Here is a 22,442-nt window from a genome sequence, read left to right on the forward strand (position 1 = left end):
TTTCTATGTTGTAATTTTATCCTTACATTTTTCATATTTTTATGTAATGTAATTAATATTTTTAGTTCTAGATATAAAATGCAATAGTTTTGCTGTTTTTGTTTCAGATCCTGTAATTAAATTCTGATAATTTAGGGAGTGAAAGATGTCACTTGTATGGGGGGTAAATGTCTCATCATTCACTAAAGCCTAAAAACAGTGAGATTTGACTGTGTGGTAAGACTGACCTCTAGTGGTGATTTGTCACACTGCAGATGACAGTGTAAAAAGTCGAATATTAAATACATCTAAAGATAAAGATGAAACTGAGTGGTTGAAGAGAACCCATACCCAATAAGAAAAGCACAGACATGACAGACGTGTTCCTTTTTATGGCATTACCAGTGAATATTGTGAACAAAAATAAAAATAATTTCTGATACAAACTTGAAATCAGTATCACATAGTATAAAATAGTCTATAGATCAGTCACAGCACGGTAGCTGAGTAAGTAGCACTAACGCTTCAAGCAAGAAGATTCCATTTTTGATTCTGGGATCAAGTGGGTCTTTCTGTGTGGAGTTTGCACGTTCTCCCTGTGTCTCGGTGGGTTTCCTCTGGACATGCCTCTTTGCCTCATCAGAACCTATGTCAAATCCTCCAGTCTTGACCAAGACTAGCAACAATATCATGGAGATGTGTCAAATGCACATTTCCCAATAAAGGTTAACCTTAATTTATATCCATCTGTGTTGCCATGTCTGTCACCATCAAACTGCTAAACTCTGTACTATAAAATCTCTTTGAGTACTCCTTATGCTATATACAATATTCTCTAATTATGTACAGTAAATATGTTGTGACGGTAGTACATTTTCATGTAAGTTGATTTTTCTTTCACTGAGAGTGTAGTTGATAAAAAGGTCAGATACTTGATATTTCATTTAAGTTTTCCTTAACTTTACTTTTGATGACTCTGTTCTTCTGCTGGTCGGTCAGTCTGCATGTCTGTAACAAAAACTTTCCACTTGGAAAACAAAAGTAATTCTGATGGGTTTGTTTTGGTGCTTCACCCCAAACCACAGTGTTGAGATTGGTCCTTGGTGGATTTGAGGCAGGAGCTGTTCAAAATTCTCATGAGTTTGTAATATATTGTGAGGTTTGTGTTGCTGCTCGAGGTAAGGGGGTTTTATTTGTCCTCTCCTATTTTACGTGCTACAAATTAGCTCCAGCTAAAAGCAGTATGATGCATGCATCGGACTGCTGTGCTACAGTCACGGTTTATTCACCTCTACTCAAATAAACCAAAAAATATATATATATATTATAAAATACATTTGTGGACAAAAATCTAATTTTGTCTTTAAAGAGCACTTACATATTATACATTTACAATCAAATATTATAATGGTGTCAAGGAGACAGCTACAGAGCAGGTTACAGATCTTTCTAACTAGAAGTGGGAGAGGTCTGCGATCTAATTGCTCTATATAAAATTAGCACAGATTTTCATAAAGTTTATTATTGCTCAAAAAGGTTAATAAAGTAAAAACTCCCACTCAGGCGTCTGCTGTAATCACCTGACCTGATTAGAGCCGCTCCTCCATTACGGGGCGGTGAGTTGGCACAAAATGGCTGCCGGTGGTCCTCAGCTGCCCAGAGGGGAGTGTGGAGGAGGCGCAGTGTGAAACGGAGCTGTAGGAGTTTATCAGAGAAGACTTTTGACAGAGCCATCCATCAGAGAGACAAACTAGAGACAGAGGAGAGGGAGGGGGAGAGAGAGAGTGGAGGAGGGAGAGAGAGGGGTTAAAGAGAGGAGAGCAAGGGAGAGACAAACTAGAGACAAAGGAGAGGAAGGAGGAAGGGAGAGGGGGAGAAATGAGAAGAGAGAAGAGGGGAAAGGGAGGAAGAAAAAAAGACAAAACAGCTCAGGTGAGCAGGAAACAGAGAGAGCGAGAGAAAAAGAGACGGAGCAGGGACAGAAAGAGAGAGAGAGACAGGGAGAGAGAGAGAGAGACAAACTAGCTCTGTGTGAGGTGTAAATAGGGGAGAGGAGTAAGGCAGGAGGGACAGGAGAGAGAGAGAGATGAGAGGGAGGGGAGGGAGGAGTGCTTGTTATTTTTCTGCCATTTATGCTGCATTCTAACTTCTTTGTTTCAAATACCAGAAGTCAACACGTAAAACCAGCACCTTACAAGCACACAATAAGATGGGGTCGAATTTGGGATTTGAACCACAGAACTTTTAGTAGGTGGGCAAACATTCCAAATACAGTGGCACAACTTCAGACAACCTCCAATAATATGCTAGACTGAAAATCAAACCAGAGAGCTTTTCGACATGAGGCCACCTAAAAATGGCTAAAGGGTTATTTATTTATTGCATATCAGTTACTTAGAAGAACTTGTAACAAAAACATTGCCTGAATTTACAATTAAAATTAATATTTATTTTATACAAATTAAAAAGTATTACAAATTCACAGGTTAAACAGTTTCAGATCCAGGACTGATCAGTCAAGAACACTTCAACAGCACATCTAAAACATATTCATAAGATCTGTTCAAAAAACATCATATCAAGACAGTTCACAATAAAACATGAGAGATTCAAAAACTTCAACTTTTGGCTAAAAGCTGAACACACAAGATGAGTCACCTTGGAATATTTTAGAACATTTTAGACATTCACTAATTAAAACAAACACTGAGGGTTTCAGTAAATCACACACAACATGTAAAATGTATTTTCAACAGCACATTATATAAATATCTGCACATTTTATTCATTGTGTCCTTGAGCAAGACACTTCTCCATCATTTCTGCGTGACTGTAGTGGTTTCAGATGTTCATTTTTGTCAGTCAGCCCCAGGGCAGCTGTGGCTACAGAAGTGGCTCTGGACTGAGTGAATAATGCAGTCTATAAAGTGTTTATAATCTGTAAAGGTTCTATATAAACTCAAAGCATTATTTTTACTATTAGGCAAATCAGGTCGGTCTCAGCTGTTAAATTACTACATTTATCTGAGAATTCCTTAAGCTTTTTTATAAATTATTTTTTGATGTAGATGTTTTAAGAATTTTACTAAAGACGGCAGGATGGTGAGGGCAGATGCACACAACAATCAATCAAGTTTCAGAGTGATGAAAAGGTGTTAATGTTGCTGTATTGATCAACTTAAAATTTTTAAAATGCATACATTTTCTATGATCAAAAGTCCTCAAAGTCCTTCAAAGCATCTTGGGATCTTGAGACTGATGCACAAATGTTGATGGTTCTATGTTGTTGGGATGTGGTGGTTGATGGTTCTATGCTGCAGGGATGTGGTGGTTGATGGTTCTGTGCTGCAGGGATGTGGTGGTTGATGGTTCTATGCTGCAGGGTTGTGGTTCTGGAAGTGCACAGAATTCCTTATGATGCGAGCAAAGTTTTCCTGTGCGCTGTGAGTCTGTCCTCTCTGAGTGCTGTGATGAAGACCATACGAGAAGTAGATCACCAGACCTCAGGGAACAAGACACAAATGCAGGAATAAGTACCTTTTATTCTGAATACAACTTTACTCAGATTTAGCATTGAGCTGAGATTAAAAAGTACACCGGGGTATAGTATGGGTGGATGAGGTGTACACATCATTAAACCATTAATTCACAAACATAAGTGCATAATTCCATTAAAGTAGTGTTGGCTCAACCCCTGTTGTGGCAAGACCCCTGTGCAAATTATGGGATGTCACAAATAGTTCTTGAGACGTACAAAGCGTAAAGTAGTATTTAAAAGTTACCCAGCAGCATCCAGACGCTGTAGCTGATCCAGGTGTCTGCTCCAAACTGCACCATCAGGTAAATGTTTATGAAGAGACTAAGGACGGGGATCAGGGGCACCCACGGGACCTGAGACAGAGAAGAGGGTCGAGGAGGAGAAAGGAGGAAAGAGAAGGAAAGACAGAGAAAGAGGAGAGAAAGAGAGGACAGAAAGGAGGAGGGGGAGAGTAAGGAGGAGGGAGGGAGGGAGGGAGGAGAAGAGAGAGGCAAGGAGAGGAGAAGAGAGAGGGGAGAAGATGACAGAGAAAAGGGATGTCATTGTCTGATTTGGAGCCCTGCCCACTTTTTCAAACTGCACGTTCTGAAATACTTTGGCACAAGCACTGAGTATTAAGCATATTTCATAAATCTCATATGTTAGATTTGTTCAATAAAATGCACTCTTGGAATATACACAGTTTTACAAATAATTGACTAAAATCTGAAAAAAAATATGATTTATTACTTTACATACATGAGGAAATGGAGCAGCCAATTTTGATCATCATGAGCAAAAAAAAATATATTTTTAACTCCAGTCCAGCTCTGATATAGATTACCTTAAACTGAGCACTACTTTGGGGTTGCAGTAGAAAGAACACAAAAGGAACATGTTTAAAGGAGTTGAAAAAAAAAAAAAAAAAAGGTGTGATAAAATTGGGCAATGATAAAAGGCTTTAGCTCAGTAGATCTATGCTTTAACTGTCCAAGTATACCACAGAGAAATGACTCCCTCTGAAACTGAAAACAAGGTCAGGAACTATTGTTTTAGAACTCCATTCTAACATCAAAACACCTGAAACTTAGAGACTTACTATAAGCACATTTTACCATGAAGGAGGCTCTGGTGGAGTTCTGAGGCTGTCTCCAGATCAGGACCATAGCCAGGACCAGGATGAAGACCAGGACTGAGACCAAGACCACGGCCCAGACCTTCAAAGACTGGAGGAAGACCAGGGCTTCAGACAGAAGCAGACTCAGCACCAGAACCAACAGCACTGAGAGGAGGAGGGAGAAGGAAGGACAGAGAGAACCAAAAGAAGAGAGGAGGAGGGAAGAGAGAGGACAAGAGAGGATGAGAGAGGTCGGGAGAGGACAAAGAGGAGGAGAGAGGAGATAGAGAGGAGGGAGGAGAAAGGTGAGAGGAGGAGGGAGGAGAGAAAGGTGAGAGGAGGAGGGAGGAGAGAAAGGACAGAGAAGGAAGGAGAAGAGAGGACAGAGAGGATTGAGAATAGAGAGGACAGAGGGAAGGAGACAGGACAGAGAAGACAGAGAGGACAGAGAAGACAGAGGGGACAGAGAAGACAGAGAGCAAAAAGAGAGGAAAGAGCGGAAAGAGGGGAAAGAGGGGAGAGAAGACAGAGGAAGGAGGGTTACATATACCAACATCATTTGGGGGGAGAGGTTATAATGGAAATGACAAACTGTTGTATGAGTAACAATGGTTTGTGCAGTACATGGGCTCCATCTAGAGGAACTCTGGGCCTTTTTTGTTGTTTGTTTTTTTTACATGATATGAATATATTTTTTCAATTGCATTTAATCAGCTAAAAGGAGACCAATTGTGCAAAATCTACTTTTTTCAGTTTTTAAACCATATTATAGTAGTTTCCCCTCACCATTTACTCACCCATAGTTGTATTTGGAGTGATGCATGTTTGAGCAATAATTTTGAATCATTTATTTTCAAGACATCATATTGTTGATCAATCCCTGCTTTCATCACCACTGATATGCCCACTGCCCTCTACTCATTTTATTTTCTTAACTGATGGTATGTGCAGGATTCTACAGCACTGCATTGTCATTTTGGTACTAATTACTATGCAGCTGTGCATTTGAGGTGGTGAATATTTATTGTGATGGTATTTATGGTGACATTAACTCCCTTTGGGCACCACAGTTTCCTAACATTGAAGTCAGCGGATTTTATTCTTTTATTAAGTCATTTTAGATGAATATTGTGGCTCATTATGGAATAATGAGCCATGGGTGTCATACATTACAGTTACAAAGCAGACACAAGCACAATGTGTATTCTTTAAAAAGATTTAGTGAAACTGGCCAAAATAGGTAATAATAATAATGATGATTATGTTTTCCACAACTGAAAGTATTATGGCTGCCAGTGTAATTTGCTGTGGGGTTCAGAGTTTGTTAGATGTGGGTCTACAATAATTATGTTTTTCACAGATACAGATGATGCTGGTCTAAGCCCTAGTCTGGGTGGTCTAGTAACTAGTCTCTCACAGATGCAGATGATGAGCACCCGGACGTTCTTAGAGGTCCGTGAAGTGGCTTTGTGTGGAGGGATAAGCAGACCCATCACACTGAAGTCCTCCCTCCTTCTGACGAAGTGGTCTTCTCTGTATCTGCACACAGAAGTGCAGGGGTTTCTCAGACAGTGGTGCAATTTATATTACACTACCTTTACTTCAGAATCAGAATCCTTTTATTGCCATCGTTTGTGAACACAGTTCACAAACTAGGAACTTATTTTGGTGATAAAGTGCAACATAAAACATAAAACACACTGAATAAATACAAATACAAATAAGGGCATGCACGAAGTTAAAAAAAGATATGCTTAAAAATCAAATAAAATACTTAAAAGGTAGAAAATATATACAACAGCAGCATCAGAACAACAGTGCAAACATGACTTATTAAAGTGACCGGTGTTATAAAGTGTCCAGTTTTGTGCAAATATTATAAAGTGTTTATGAGACAAACAGCAGAGGGGAAGAAACTGTTCTTATGACGAGAGGTTCTGGTCCCAATGGACCGTAGCCTCCTGCCAGAAGGAAGTGGCTCGAATAGTCCATGTCCAGGGTGAGAAGTGTCAGCTGCTATACGGCCTGCTCGCCCCCGAGTCCTGGAGACGTACAGGTCCTGTAGAGATGGAAGGCTGCAGCCAATCACCTTCTCAGCAGAGCACAATGCGCTGCAGTCTCTGTCTGTCCCTGGCAGTGGCCCCAGTGAACCACACAGTGATGGAGGAGGTGAGGATGGACTCAATGATGGCCGTGTAAAACTGCACCATCATCTGGACCGGCAGCTTGCGTTTCTTCGGCTGCCGCAGGTGGAACATCCTGTGATGGGCTTTCTTGATGAGGGAGCTGATGGTTGGCTCCCACTTGAGATCCTGGGTGATGCAGGTGCCCAGGAAGCAGAAAGAGTCCACAGTGGTGATGGGGGAGTCCGTCAGGGTGAGGGGAGGCAGGGGGGCTGTGACTTTCCTGAAGTCCACAATCTTCTCCACTGTCTTCTGGGCGTTAAGCTCCAGGTTGTTGCTGCTGCACCAGGACACCAGCCGGTCCACCTCCCTCCTGTAGGCAGACTCATTGCCGTCCAAGATGAGTCCAATGAGGGTGGTGTCATCTGCAAACTTAACCAGTTTGACGGAGTCGTGGCTGGAGGTGCAGCAGTTGGTGTACAGGGAGAAGAGCAGGGAAGAAAGTACACAGCCCTGTGGAGATCCTGTGCTGATAGTCCGAGTGACCGAGACATTCTTCCCCAGCTGTACGCGCTGTCTCCTGTCCGTCAAGAAGTCCGTGATCCATCTGCAGGTGGAGTCAGGCACATTGAGCTGAGCGAGCTTGTCCTGGAGCAGAGCAGGGAGGATGGTGTTGAACGCAGAGCTGAAGTCCACAAACAGGATCCTGGCGTAGGTTCCCGGGGAGTCCAGATGCTGGAGGATGAAGTGAAGGGCCAGGTTAATGGCGTCGTCTACAGAACGATTGGCTCTGTAGGCAAACTGCAGAGGGTCTAGGAGGGGGGAGGTGAAGGACTTGAGGTGGTGCAGGACCAGGCGCTCAAATGACTTCATGACTACAGACGTCAGCGCCACAGGTCTGTAGTCATTAAGTCCAGTGATCCTGGGCTTCTTGGGGACGGGGACAATGGTGGACAGCTTGAAGCAGGCTGGGACGTGATATGACTCCAGGGAGGTGTTAAAAATGTCTGTGAAGACAGGAGCCAGTTCCTCAGCACAGTGTCTAAGGGTGGAAGGAGAGACACCATCTGGGCCCGCGGCCTTACAGGGATTCTGCTTCCTGAAAAGCTTAGTCACGTCCTGCTCCAAAACTGTGAGGGCAGTGGGGGAGGAGGGGGGGGGTCCATGTACCCATTTCTTTGAGTTCAATGAAACAACATGTCATAAGATGTAACCAGACTTCACAAAACCCTAAAATTAACTCTTACTAATTGTATGTTATTATATGTAACAAGTAGCCTACTGTCAATCTCTTACCTGAGGACAAGGATGCAGACGGCCACCAGAGTGTAGGCGAAGATGGTTCCAATAGAACCCAGGTCGACCAGGGCTTTGAGGTCAAACAGCAGCACCATGAAGGCTGAGCACAGACACAGATATGAAGATGTTATGGAATTTATATTATGGGCTGAATCCGTGTCATGCCCCACAGCATCATGCTGTAACTGACCGGCCACAGCTCCGGAGACCAGTGTGGACAGCACTGGGCTCTGTCTGGAGCTAACGAAGCTCAGAGGTTTGAAGAGCAGTCCATCTCTGGCCATAGCAAACAGCACACGAGCCATAGGCAACATCGCGCCCAAGAGACTGAGGAGATAGAGAAACAAAGTGTATCTGAACCTCACTATTTCAAAAAAGACCTATTATGATCTGCCTCACCTGGTGGACAGGGCACACAGGGAGCCCACAGCCACAACGTATTTGGCCGGGTCCCAGCCCACGTACTCGAATGCTACAGGCAGAGGACTGTGATAGTCCAGCAGGTGGTAGGGCATCAGAAGTGTCAGTGAAGCAGAGACACCAAAATATGCCAAAAAACACAACAATAGAGAGACCACGATGCCCTGAGGAACAGCCTTCTTTGGGTTCTCCACCTCCTCACCTGGACATGAGACAGGACGTAAATATTGTAAGCTTTCATGGTTTTCTAATTATGACTTGTTCAAGTATTTATACAATGATATTTGTATTACTGGATTGTGTTACTCAAGGTTAAAATTAAAGTTAAGTGTTATTCTAAAAAGCACTCTTACAGTTTTAAAATGTAGCCATACTGGCTTGTCAAAGTCAGATCTCAGAAGCTAAGCAAGGCCAAGCCTGGTTAGTACTTGGATTGCTGGGAATATCAGGTGCCACAGTGGAGAGCTAGTGGCAAAACTGTTGTTCTGCACTTTACCCCTACTGCCGGGTATGAGTGTGGTTTGTGCGTGCGTTTGTATGGTGGTCAGAGGGGCCAATGGTGCAGATTGGCAGCCTTGCTTCCATCAGTCCCCATGGCAGCTGTGGCTATAATAGTAGCTTACCAAAACCAAGTGTAGAATAAATGAATAATTCACTGTAAGGCGTCTTTGAGTGTTGAAAAAGCGCTATACAAATCTGTTATTTAGTATTATTAGAAAGATCCTACAATTACAACTACAAGTTTTTCTCATTCTCAGTATATGGACGGGCCATGCCTCATGTGAAAGCTCAAAACCTCCAGAATTCACTCACTAAGCTGTCTTTTTAGGTTTACATCAACTGTCTGGCAAACCAAATGGTAGACTGTTTTTAGCAACATGATGCTAACAAATAGATGCTTCGATATGAGTGTAATTTTAGCTCTGGCATGATCAAAATGTCTAGTGAAGGTGTGTGAACTTTACAAACAAAGAGACAAATCTGGAGAAGGAGGGTAATACAAATCACAACTCCATTTGTTTTTGATGAGGAAACTAGATTATAACACGGTTGATGGCTCAGAGCAAAAGGTATTATGAGTCGTATTGTGCTGTACCTGTGGTGGCGATACAGTCAAAGCCCACAAAGCCGTAGAAACATGTGGCTGCTCCAGATAAAGTTCCCTCAAATCCAAATGGGAAAAACCCTCCAGACCCAAAGAGCGAGTCGGAGGAGTTCTGAGGAAAAGACAGGTTCCTGAACAGGACCAGAACAGACAGGCTTTAACATGAAGTGATGTTTAATGTTCTGGTATTGTGGTGGAACAAGGAGTGAATTTGCCTCACAGCTTTGAACCAGAGATGGGTACTAGTCAAAAACTGTACTGAAGATAGGTTCTACTTCATAATACAACTCCATAAAAGGAAAACAAAGATATCTAACAAACATCGGTGCAGTTTCTTAGTCGTCCATGTACGTTTCATCACAAAAGACAACGGAATTCTGTTTGCTGGACAATTGGACAGCTGGCACTTTCCGGTCAGAGGGACAGTTAGTCATTTCCATTAGCTCCTCCCAGACAGATATAATGCAGTGACCATCTATTCCGTCAGAACTGAAGCCTTTTGTATTCAAAATGTTAAGTTAATTCAATTTATTTTTTGCTATCTAACAAATACCTGAGAGTAAAAATGTTTGAAAGTTAAGTGTTTTAGCATTATTTCTTAGTACTTATTAATACAGCAAAGTTATTTGTGCAAAAACTAGAATTATCAGATTTTATTGTGTCAAACTATAGCTTTTACACTTACTAAAAAGGGAGAGATTAGGCTAAAAATTCTATGAATAGTGGACTAAAGAAACTCTTGGTTGACTAAAGACATGTCCTGCAGATTGAATAATTGACTAAAAAGACTATTTCTATGCATCTGACCCAAACTGCGCTCACTAGACAACATCTGCATGGAAGTTCACACAAAAAATACTATTTAAACGCAAAAATACGAAGAAAAAGTGTTTTTTTAAAAAAGTTTATACGGGGGGAAAAAAATAATTCTTGATTCACTGCCAAATCTTCAGCTAACTCAGTCACTTCTCCATTTTTCTGTTGTGCATATATATCCTTATAATTTAAATAAAATAATTTGTCAACTAATAACATTTTTGCTTTTTGATTGATTAAGACTTCATCAATTGAACTAAAGGACAATAGCGCTACAAAAACTACTACACAGGCACATATAGTGGTTAACTTTTATATTTTCATAAAGAGTTTCTTCACCTTATATGTGCAGTGTAGTTCAGCTCTGTTTTGCTGAGCCTCCAGTTTCTGATGTCTCCTTTGACAAACCCTGAGATGATGATGAAGATGAGCACAGCCACATTCAGACCAGTGAAGATTGTATTCAAGATGGCCGACTCCTTCACTCCATATGCCAGCACTCCTGACACACAACAGGTGAATACTCAGGTTAGAATGTTTAAATGATTGTAGATACATTACATCTGAGGCTATCAACATTCCTTGGGGGCTGGGTGAAGCTAACCGGAGGCATTACTTTGCCTGAAGTTACTATATTTTGGTCAGATTGTATTAAAACAAAGTTAAGTCTAACTTCATTGGACCTACAACAGATGACCTAATTTGTGTTGGCAAAAAAAACCCCAAAACATTAGAGTCACAAGCTAGCTAAAATTAGCAAACAGTTTTTTCAGTTAGTCATCCTCACATTTTTTGTCAAATATAAAACACCTAAACGGGACGATGAACTCACACTGATCACAGGTTTATGAAAATGTGCTGCTTAAATCCAAATTTGTATTTTTAACTGACAATGATGATTAACTTGAGTATGTGTTAAAAATGTCTGTGAATATTTACGGTACAAGATCTTGTGGTTAAATTAAAGAAATTACTACTGTTACATAGAATTTTGAAAATAGGAGAATGCAATGAAAATATTGTTTCACTAGAGACAACTATATGTCATCAATCTTGAAAAAATAATATATGGAGTTCCATGGCTGTACCTGCCATTAGCATGACAAATGCTGCAGAGAAAAAGTCTGGGTAGGGGGCGAGACCAGGCGAGTTCATGGGCATGTGCTGCTCCAGAGTTTGATCAATTGCATTATCGATGAGGTCATCAAATGCTCCGGTAAATGCTTTGGCCACACTGGATGTTCCTGTTATCACACACAGTTCAATTCTGCACAAACTATCGACCAATGCAGTAGGGTGAATATTCATTTTCATCATTCAGAGAAAAACATGTCCTGACAAAGACATTAGAGTACTGGTCACAAATACACCATTACATGTCAATTTAAAAACTTGAATTAATGAATTTTCTGGCCCTGTTTGCACTTGTTTCACTCAAAAAATGATCGTTACATTTGCCATCGCAACACAACCATGGATCTATAATACGAAGTGGATAAGACATCCCCCCTGTCCCTGTGTGAGATCGATTAGCGGTCACCCCATTGGTACTGCAGCTCTCAGGAGCTCCGGCCCAGAAAAAATTCTCCCATAGAACACAATGCATTTTTTGGGAATTCAAACTGCCTGTATTCACCTGATGGGGCATCCACAGCTTTCACAAATGTCGGCTTTTAAAGGGATTCCTCTGTATTTTCACATGAACGTTTGGATTTTTAAATCCTCAAAGTGCCTCAAATTTAGCCTGGCCTCGCACCGAGCATGTGCTAGCTCCACTCTAGCAGTTATTGCTCTCACTGGTCAGAACTGATCATGCTGTGCCCGTTTCTGTCATCACACAGTGGGCAGCACTAAGGCAATATTCAGGAAGTAATGCACAAGAAAAAAAAAGATTTCTGGCATGTCACGACGATGAGCTCAGGCCACTGAGAACAACAGAAAGCCATTTTTAGTTCTTCCAGATCTTATTATACTTCCATGAACACAACTTGCATCCTATCCAGGCCTTAGTATAACAGGCCTTAATAATATATCCATCTCTCTGAAAAAACCTCAGCTGCACACACAGGCTAATCACAATCAACTCTAAAAGTTGTGACAGCTGACTTTGTAGTTTCGACTTCTACAAACATGTTATCAAATACTTATTTTATGTATGCATTTATTTATTTGATTGGGTCAGTGCATGTTAATGAACAGACATGATCCAACATGAATGTAAACACATGGGATTAAAGCCAAGAGCTGATTTCCCCAGTTGTCCCAAGACTTAAGTCATTAGGTACAGCTGCAGATGAGAGTGGACCTCCAAAACATCCCTGCATGTCATTTCCTGCACTGATTAAAATATTGAGTTATTTGATAAATTGCTCTGTATGTACAAATTAGGGTCGCAAGATTTGAATGGATACAATTAGCAAATCACAAAGGATGCGATTTCCATAATTTCATCCAGAAACAACAACATTTCTTATTTTGCATAAAAACTTCTAACCCGTTTTGCCAGTGTAAAGTTAACTGCATGTTTCTATGGAAATATAAAGTTAAAACCATTCTTCAGAACATTTTACATGGATATACACAAAAAAGGTCCTCCTTCTGGCCAAACAGGAGGCAGGTTTGTGGAAATGCAAGCCCACTCACAGTAAGGACGCATGCTTGTGTAACTTTAAAAGCATTTGGTTAATGCAGACAATGTTTTGGCAAAAATTTGCATACTGTGATTTTAAACTTGGAATATACATTTCAATGTAACATGGGACTCACCGATGATGTAGGACAGGAGCAGGTTCCAGCCCGTGATGAAGGCCCACAGCTCCCCCACAGTGACGTAAGTGTAGAGGTAAGCAGACCCCATCTTAGGAACCCGCGCCCCAAACTCAGCATAGCACAACGCCGAGAACACAGACGCGACTGCTGCTACCAGGAAAGAGAGGACAATACTGGGACCAGCCGCCTCACGAGCCACCTCACCGGAGAGGACGTACACTCCCCCACCCAGGGTACTCCCCACACCAAGCCCGATGAGGTCTATGGTGCTCAGGCGACGAGAGAAGCCCGAGTCACCCCCCACTGGGTCTATGGGCTTCTTCACGCTCACAGTCTGCACCAAAACCTGGACTTTAGACCAACAGGATCCACAGGCCAAGGGGCTGGGGAGAGAAGGGATTTGTGCATACGGCACATGCTTGGTTTGGTGTGACAGTAAATATCATAGTTTTACAGCAATTTGAAGAAAAGTAAAGGATAAAACGATGGCTAATACAGGAAGTGTGTCAAATTCCATCTAAAATACAGGGACAAGTTAACCACATGGAAGACATTTTTCTGACAGTTTAAAACTTCATTTAACAAAAGGAAAGTGCTGTCATTATTTGTCACACCATAACTATTATAATAACTAATGTCATTTTCACACATTTTTGTAATGGATTATTCTAGTACAAAACCCAAAACTCTGTACTAAACCAACGCTAAACCAGTCAGGTTTAACCCAGGACTAAACCAAGACTACCCTAATAATAGCACTTCTGATAGACACTGAACAGTAGAAACCTCCCACACTAAACTAGGACTAAACCAGGGCTAATCCAAGACTGAACCAGATCTACAGCAGGTCTAAAGCGCCTTTGGTTCTGATCCCTGCACACAGGAACTCCCCACCAGAGCTGTACACAACCAGGACTAACTCAGAAGTAAACCAGGTATAACCCAGCACCTCTGTTAGTTAGATTATGATTTAGATCTTTTGTTTTGGCTCTTGTTAACATTAATTGTAAATATGTCTCCTGCCCATGTCCAACCAGGAAGTGAAATCGTAAACTTCTATAAAGAATGAAGCAATATTTTGAGTAAAAACATAAATATAATTATGTTAACTATGTTTTAAATGAGTGGTCCAACCTCTCAAATGCCTTTCAATTATTTGAAAAATGCATAAATATATGGACACATGAACTGGAGTTAAGCAATACAAGCATAAAAACTAAACTCTTACCAAACTTCCAAATATTATAGACTTAAACACTGAATTTTCAAGTAATTTCTCAAGTTGTGGATGAATTAAATCTAAAAGTACCTGTTGTCCATTTTAAAGGAGGCGAGTTGCAAATGTACTTATGTTTGTTTTGGGTTTTTTTTCAGCATATAAAATCCACAGTGAGGAGGCTCTCTCAGACCTGCTCCTGTCTGCTGCACACCTGAGTCCAATCAGCCAATCAGACGCCACGTTCAGGAGGCGGGGCGTGACAGATGTATTGACTTTCTAGTTATAGATTATTTATCTATTTTTGAATCTTCATATTCTTTCAAATAAATATTATGGACTCTTCAAACTTTTAAACTATAGTGTTTTTCTATATAAATTTAAATATTGCCCTGATAACCACATGATCAGTTTGCCCTAATACATAAATGATGATGAGTCTTACAGTTGGAAAGAAAACAGCTCTGTATCTTTGAATATTTGTACATCTTTAATATATTTCTAAGTTAATATTTTTGCAAACATATCAGTAAATCTGTAAATGGAGGCAGAGGTGAAGGAAAGTCTCATGATTCTTCTCACATAGAGAAAAGTCAGATATTTCAGTATTATAATTTTAGCTCACTGCAGGATACAGGATGATTGAAATATGTGAACAAAACAAAAATCGCAAGTGTGTCTAGAACTGCTCCATCTGACCCTCTCCTCTGCATCTTCTGCTTTATCTGACCCTCCACATGGCACCAATTTAAGCGAAAGACATTGGAGTCGTGACTCGGTTATCAATGATGTCATCCACTAAAACTACCTGCAATTCTACGAGTAAGCCACTAGATAGAGGCAGTGCAACGGGATGAAACACAGCCTCAAGATTTATCCAGCTTCCCTTGATATCGATGACATAATGCTTTCCCATTCCAGGAAAAAAAAAACAATCACCAGGAATTCTGTTGGAATAGAAACACAAGAGGACAACGAACCACTCTTAAAATGTCCACCTGGCATTATATTTAACCAGTTTTACACCAATTTTCCTCATTGAAACTGTAAATAAATCTTTTAAATGTCCCATGACTTGATGACTTGCGTATCCCTTCCTCCCCTCCCCCAGGCTCCCTCCTTCGGTGTGTGGCTTACCCTTGTGTTGACAATTAATTATTCATCCATGCAAATTAATATGCACAGGGACCACCTCTTTACAGTACGGGCTTCATTTGGGGGGGCTGCTTTGTGAAGTTGGTGCTTAATCTGGTCTCTCTGATTCCAATGAAAACCTTTCAAACCAGGTCTAACTCAGGTCTAATTCAAGTCAAATAGGTTCTGTCCACATGATATCACAATACTGTAAAATCCCTATAGTTTAAACAGAGCTGGAGGACAGGTCAGGAGTCTATGGTGGAATTTGCTGTTTAACTGACAGGTTGCAGATTTGTTGACCTGGTTTATGGTTAATATCTCTGTAATTACTGGGACTATCCACAGGAAAAAAAATACTGGCACAAATAAAATCTTCAAAGAGATGTTTTTTTTCCACAATAGACTCAGAAAGTGGTGCCATTATTCACCCCCAAAGACGTGATTGTTGTTTCTTGAAAGGACTTTAAAACATAAGATTAATATGATAAGTGTACGAAGCCAATCCCAAACAAATAAAAATAATGAGAAGGTTAAACATCTGAGGATTATAAATTTGGATATTTGTTTCCCAAACAGGGAGTCTCCCACAGTGTGAAGCCTGTGACACCTGAGTGTTTGTGAGTAAGAGATGCAGATCGTCATGGAAACACCCAGCCCAGAGGCCGATGCTGTTTAAGAGGAACGAGAAGAGGAGGAGGAGCAGTCTATATTGTTAATTTAAACAATAAATAAATTAACATTTTTTAAACCAGGGCTAAACCAGGACTAAACCAAAACTAATCCAGGATTAAACCAGGACTAAAACAGGACTAAACCTGAAAAAAAAAACAGGCTAAAACCAAGACTAAACCAGAACTAAACCAGGACTAATCCAGGGCTAAACCAGGACAAAAAAAGAAAAAAAAAAACAGGGCTGAATCAGGACTAAACTGTTAAACCAGGGCTAACAAGAACTAAACCAGTAAATACGATTTTTATTATTATTATTTTTTATTTATATATTTATTTGACAGGGACAATGCAATCAGACATAGTTACAAAATGAACATTGCAGCTGATGTGATGCATACAGAGTTTATAGCAAGAGCTAATTTTCAACTCCCGTCCCTGGTTGGGCTTTGGAATAATCATTGCTGCAAGAAGGTCTAATCAACACATTGGAGAAGTTAAGATTATAATTTGACAGGAAGAAGCAAGTAGCCATTGCAATTTAATACAGGTTAATAAGCAGCAATGTCAAATTTACTCGTCAACTTTCTATTTAGTGGTGTCCTAGTTTGGACTTTGCCTAGGATCCAGAACACACACTTCTCCAATACTTTACGAAGATGTGAGTCGGGTCACCAGTGAATCTCAGATGGGCATGATTGACAGGTGGATTAGCCAAACAGGGACACACATTATCTGTCTGCAAAATATTACAGGATACTGAAAAAACATTGTGGATTTCTGCAGAATCAATGTTCTGTTCATCTGAGGTGAGAGAAAATTGAGTTTGTTCAAAATGAATGCTCCTTCATTTTACATGTGTCACTAAAATAAACAGATCTGCTTGGACAATTGTGTTTGAGCCTGACTCGTGGTGTAACAGAGGGTGTGGTGACCAGACTAATATTTATGAAAAATACAGAGACATATCAATCTGGATTCACCAGGCAATTGGACCTGCTGACCTGTTGTGAAGTTTTGGGGAGAATCACTGATTGCCCTGGCTTTATATAATCTGTTTAGATTTTTACAATCTGGTTTAGTCTCTGAGCGTCTGGTGGCACTATGTTAATTGCACTTTGCAGTCAGAGTCAGTGAGAGAGCTCCCAAAAGCAACCCTGCTCCTGGGATTTGAACCACAGACCTCCTCACAGATGGGCACAGTTGAACTCTTTGTGAGGACCAGAAGAGGGTCAGCCCAATGATCAGTGCTCAGTGTGCCTCATGTCAGTGGTTCTCATACAGTGGGAAGTGTACCTATTTCATGACACTATGTTATATTCTTTTACTTTTATATCCCATTGTTGACCCAGTTTATACCCTCCCAGTTTAGTTTTTAATTCAGTGGAATTCCAGTTTGTCTTCTTCTACTCCTGGCAGTACTGTAGAATATACTTATTTATTTTATTATGTGGGTCTACTTAAAAAAATAAAAAAATAAAAAAGTTGGAGAATTAGCTTGTATATTGCCCTACGTCCAATGTGTGCAATAATTATGATGTCTGCTTGTCTCATGGTATTGCTTTGCCTGGAATGTTGCACAGCATGGCATTAAACCTAACCTTCTGCTCAGAAATACCGTGAAAAACATGCGTGCTAACTGTAATTGTCACCTTTCCACAGATCGGACCTGCAACTTGCCTGCTTGTTTCCTTGATGATAACTTAAAAAAGGGGTATTACGCAAAATTGACTTTTTGGAACTTTCTACCATGTTATAACATTGTTCCTCATCAAAAACATGCCTGATGCAATGTGTTCTAGTTTCATTAGAAAGTTATTTAGGCTGAACACTGATTGGGTCATTAAAGTGCTCTGAAGGGGGAGTGACTTAGCTTGAGAATGCCAAAAATGAAAGTGAAAACATGTATTACCATGTATACAACATGGTAATACATTTTTTTTTGCCAAATATCGCATTTCCAATAAAATAAAAAAGGTAACACGGTGACCTAAACATGTTACGTGTTAACTTTTTTTTTCTTTTTTTTTCCTTTTTTTTGGCAGCATATCCAAACTTTTAAGACATTCATTTTACTGCAAAAATACTGGAAACATTATTTTATTGATTTGCTCATGTTTTTGTCCCCATTTCTAAACGCCCTTAAACACACCACGTATGTCAGTGCCCATTTTTCTGAGCTGTGTGAGGAACATATGGGACTCAGTTTAAACAGAGCGCTCCGGATCTGGGCTCCGGTCCAGGACTTCTCCCAGACCAGTGCGGACAGATGGACCTAGAGAACCAGGACAAATATAACAGGACTAAACCAGGACTAAACCAGGACTAAACCAGGACTAAACCAGGACTAAACCAGGACAGAACTAGGATTAAATCAGAACTAAACAAGGACTAAAGCAGTACTGAAGCAGGACAGAACTAGAACTGAACCAGGACTAAAGCAGGACTAAACCAGAGCTGAAACAGGACTAGACAAGGACTGAAAAAGGACTAAACCAGTATTATACCAGGACTGAATCAGCACAAAACCAGAACTAGACCATGACTAAACCACCTCTAGACCAGGACAGGATTAGACCAGGACTAGACATGGACTAAACAGAACCGAACTAGGACTAAACCAGGACTAGACCAAGACCAGGAATAAACCAGGTCTAGACCATAACTAAAAGAAGACACAAGAAAAGACAGTGCAGCCAGTGGGAACTCAGGAGACCAGGACAGTACAGAACAAATATAGGACCAAACCATGAGTAGACCAGGACTAAACCAGGACTAAACCAGAACTAAACCAGGTCTAAACCAGAAATAAACCAGGACTAAACCTGAACTAAACCAGGTCTAAACCAGAAATAAACCAGGACTAAACCTGAACTATACCATGACTAAACCAGGACTGAACCAGGACTAAAGCAAGAGTAAACCAGGACAGGATAATGTACATATGCTACGGAACAGAAATATGTCCTCCTCATTTGTACTAAACCAGGACTAAGCCAAGACTGAACCATGACAAGACCAAGACTAAACCAAGACTAAACCAGGACTAAACCTGAACTATACCAGGACTGCACCAAAACTAAACCAGGACTTATACCAGGACTAAAGCAAGAGTAAACCAGGACAGGATAATGAACATATGGTACAGACGATAGAAATGTCCCCCTTTCCTTGTAATATCCACCCTGTGCTTCAGACCCATTTGAGACTGGTTGAGATCCTGATGACATCCTGACCCTTCTTCACTAAATCCTTCTGATCCTGCTTCACTCCACACAGCTCTCATGTCAATCACGCCTCCCTGCTAAGCTCTGATTGGTGGGTTCAAATGTCACAATGTCAAAGCGAGAGGCGTCAGAGCACAGAGGAAAATGTCAGCTCCTCGGGCCTGGAGAGAGCTAGATTTTCTAAGGGTTTTACACAGAAATTCATATGCTTCAAAATAAGGCGTGTTGGATTGAAGAGAGAGAGACAGACAGAGAGAGAGAACATGCTCCAGCAATGTCACCTAGACGTAGAGGCCTAGAACCCAAATTTAAAACCACAGTTAAAACCAAGGCGGGAGTATTAAATTAAAAACAAGAGAATAAACTTTTACAGTGAATTTGTTACAATAAAACAATAAAATCACATTAGAACAATTTACTATTAAAACAAGTCAAACGAAAAGGGAAAAATTACAACAGTTCTTAATAAACTCAGGCTTAAAAGAGGGATTGGTCAAGGCTGCAGGTCCAGGGCTCTGTTGACTCTGCAGGAGGAGGGCGAGAGAGAGTGAGGGAAAGACTACTATTGGAAAAAGTACAAGGTTCCTGCAGTCTACCCACCCCGTACTCTACAGGCTCATTCCATCTGGACAGCTCGCCAGTTATACACGCCCCGTAGAAATCAGAGCCATGGTTGCCACTTGTCCTCTAGGTCTCGGGCCTCTGCGTCGGTGCACCTGCCTTTGTGCTGCTGTTGCCCTCGTTGCCCTGTTCTTTGCCTGTTCCACTGCTCTGTTTTATCTGCTGCTTCCATCCGTTTATCTGCTCTCATTTTGGTTCGTGCCACCTGTTTTATTCAGAACAGGAGCGCTCTGCCATTGTCTGTGGCTGTAGGTTGTGGGTTGGGCCTGTGCTAAAAAAAAAATCTCTGCACAATTAAAATACAACACAAATAATCACAAATCATATCAAACATGCAAATACAATAAACACAAATAAAACAGGCCGTATTCCCACAACCAGCGACAAGTCAAATATAAAAGGACCAGGATGGAAGTGGATGTTTGGATGTGTCTTGCCCAGTGACACAATGACAGAACATCCAGCTCCAGCAAAGACGGAGAAAGGCTTTTTTCGCTTAGTGGCATCAGGGTCAGCCACAGTCTTTGAAGCTACCATCTGTAAGTTTGATTTTTTTTTTTTTTTTTTTTGCCCATCATTTGGCCCTTCCCTTCACCTGGCCTTTGTTCAGACTCCCAAACAATAACTCTAATAAAGATTAACTTTGTAATCTGACGACAACAAAGTCTATTTTTAAATGAACCAATTGACAAAACATTTTTCACAGCAGCTAATTTGAACTGACCGAGATAATGAACTCTGTGCCAGTTTTGTTTCATGTGGATAGGCCCAGTAATTACAGCGATATTAACTAGTTTGAATTTTTAGCAGCAAATTCCCTCAAAATACTAACTTTTATATTAACGATAGAATGCAATATTCATTTTAACATTGAACATATGATTTATGTACAACTGTTTTGTTTTGCCTGAATGCACCAGTTGGTGTAAAAGTCTTTTCTTTCTCAGATCGACTGCCCTCCTCCTGCAGACAGACTCCTCCTGAGCTCAGGGAGGGGCTTCTATAATCAGACCTGATCCTAAATCTGACTCAGCCCCACAGACTTCTCCGCTCTGCTCATTTAAGTGGCTATTTTTACCCACAATCCATCAGGAATGAACAGGCACTGGGATGTGAATGGAACCAAAGATACAATGGTAACTATTTTGCTCTGCACTGCATGAAACCCAAGTCTAAATGAGGTTAAAATGAACTCAAAATATATGGATCGCTTTGTGCAGTTAAATGTGCACTGTGTAACTTTTCTGGTAATGTGTTTTCTGCCTGCTTGTCTCCATGAAGACGTTATTACAGTATGAGATTGAGCTACATGTGTTTTTATTATAACTCATTTTGTACATTTAAAGTTAATTCAGTATATTATGGTAATTTGGGTAATAAAGTATGTATTTACAATTATTTACATATTGTTTACAAATTATACAATATTTAAGTTTAATTAATAACTAATACGTTTTGTTACAGATTCTCATTTAGTAAATAAAAACACCCACAAACATGAAAAATGCAAATAAGATAAGGCTACATAATTACATACATATTGCTTTACGTGGCATGTTCTATGGCATCTATCTTATGTATTTCCATGGCGACAAACTAGTAACTTCACAAGGTCAAATTAAAGGTCAGATCTGTGGAGAGGAGACCATGCAGGCAGTAAGAATGCACGTTTTTCAAGGTATTTTAGGAAGCAATAAAAACACCTTAAATTAATAAATGCAAGACAGATAAGGAACATTTTATAGGCAAAATAAATGTCATCTTTATGGAGACAAGCAGATGGCATTCCCTCCACCACAAAAAGTTACACAGTGCACCTTTAAACAATGATTTTATATTATGCGAAACGTTAAAAATAGGCTTTATAAGGAAATATATCTGAATAAATGTCTATAAAATCTGTGTAATGACCCACATTTAGATGCCTGTTTGAATCAACTGCTATTTAAGATCATGCAGAGAGGGACATTGTGTCTGTGGATATAAATATTACAGGAGCAGGAATGTGGAGTCTGTCAGCCATTTTGGTTTTCCTCCAGGTGTTGCCATCTGCTCAGTGTAAGATACAGACTCTATATATTATCACTACTTTGTGCATTAGCATTGTTCTCAAGTTGCTTTATAGTGATAATAAAAGACACCCTTGGATTATTATGGAATATTATGGACATTTAAAATCACAATATTGATCTAAAACAACTTAATAAACGAAATAATTTAGCTGACTTCCGGGCAATTGCGGTGCCAAATGAGGTTTTAGGAGCCAATTCCCGCCTCCCCTTTATGGTACATCATTGCAAATGCCATCACAATGGTCCCCCCTATGGATAGCTGTAGATCACAATAACAAGCAGCAGATATTTTAGCTGAAATTGCTATGGAATCCTACATATATCACTGATTAAATACAGAGAGGTGGGAGCGTAC

The 22,442-nt window shown here is 40.4% G+C and overlaps 1 protein-coding gene across 1 annotated transcript; it reads right to left on the reverse strand.

The window, feature by feature from the left end:
- Nucleotides 1-2,315: 2,315 nt before the first annotated feature.
- LOC117382946 (cationic amino acid transporter 2-like) lies at nucleotides 2,316-14,602 on the reverse strand. The gene is made up of 12 exons (XM_055227341.1): nucleotides 14,455-14,602; nucleotides 13,143-13,528; nucleotides 11,465-11,620; nucleotides 10,716-10,878; nucleotides 9,552-9,691; nucleotides 8,435-8,657; nucleotides 8,226-8,362; nucleotides 8,033-8,135; nucleotides 6,031-6,152; nucleotides 4,612-4,778; nucleotides 3,762-3,870; nucleotides 2,316-3,481 (listed from the first exon to the last, which is right to left on the reverse strand). Exons 1-12 carry the CDS (start codon nucleotides 14,463-14,465, stop codon nucleotides 3,351-3,353), a joined length of 1,848 nt encoding a protein of 615 aa, XP_055083316.1. The 5' UTR covers nucleotides 14,466-14,602; the 3' UTR covers nucleotides 2,316-3,350.
- Between the last annotated feature and the right edge of the window lie 7,840 nt (nucleotides 14,603-22,442).

The sequence above is a fragment of the Periophthalmus magnuspinnatus genome, chromosome 15 (genome assembly GCF_009829125.3).
Source record: "Periophthalmus magnuspinnatus isolate fPerMag1 chromosome 15, fPerMag1.2.pri, whole genome shotgun sequence".
Lineage (NCBI taxonomy): Eukaryota > Metazoa > Chordata > Actinopteri > Gobiiformes > Gobiidae > Periophthalmus > Periophthalmus magnuspinnatus.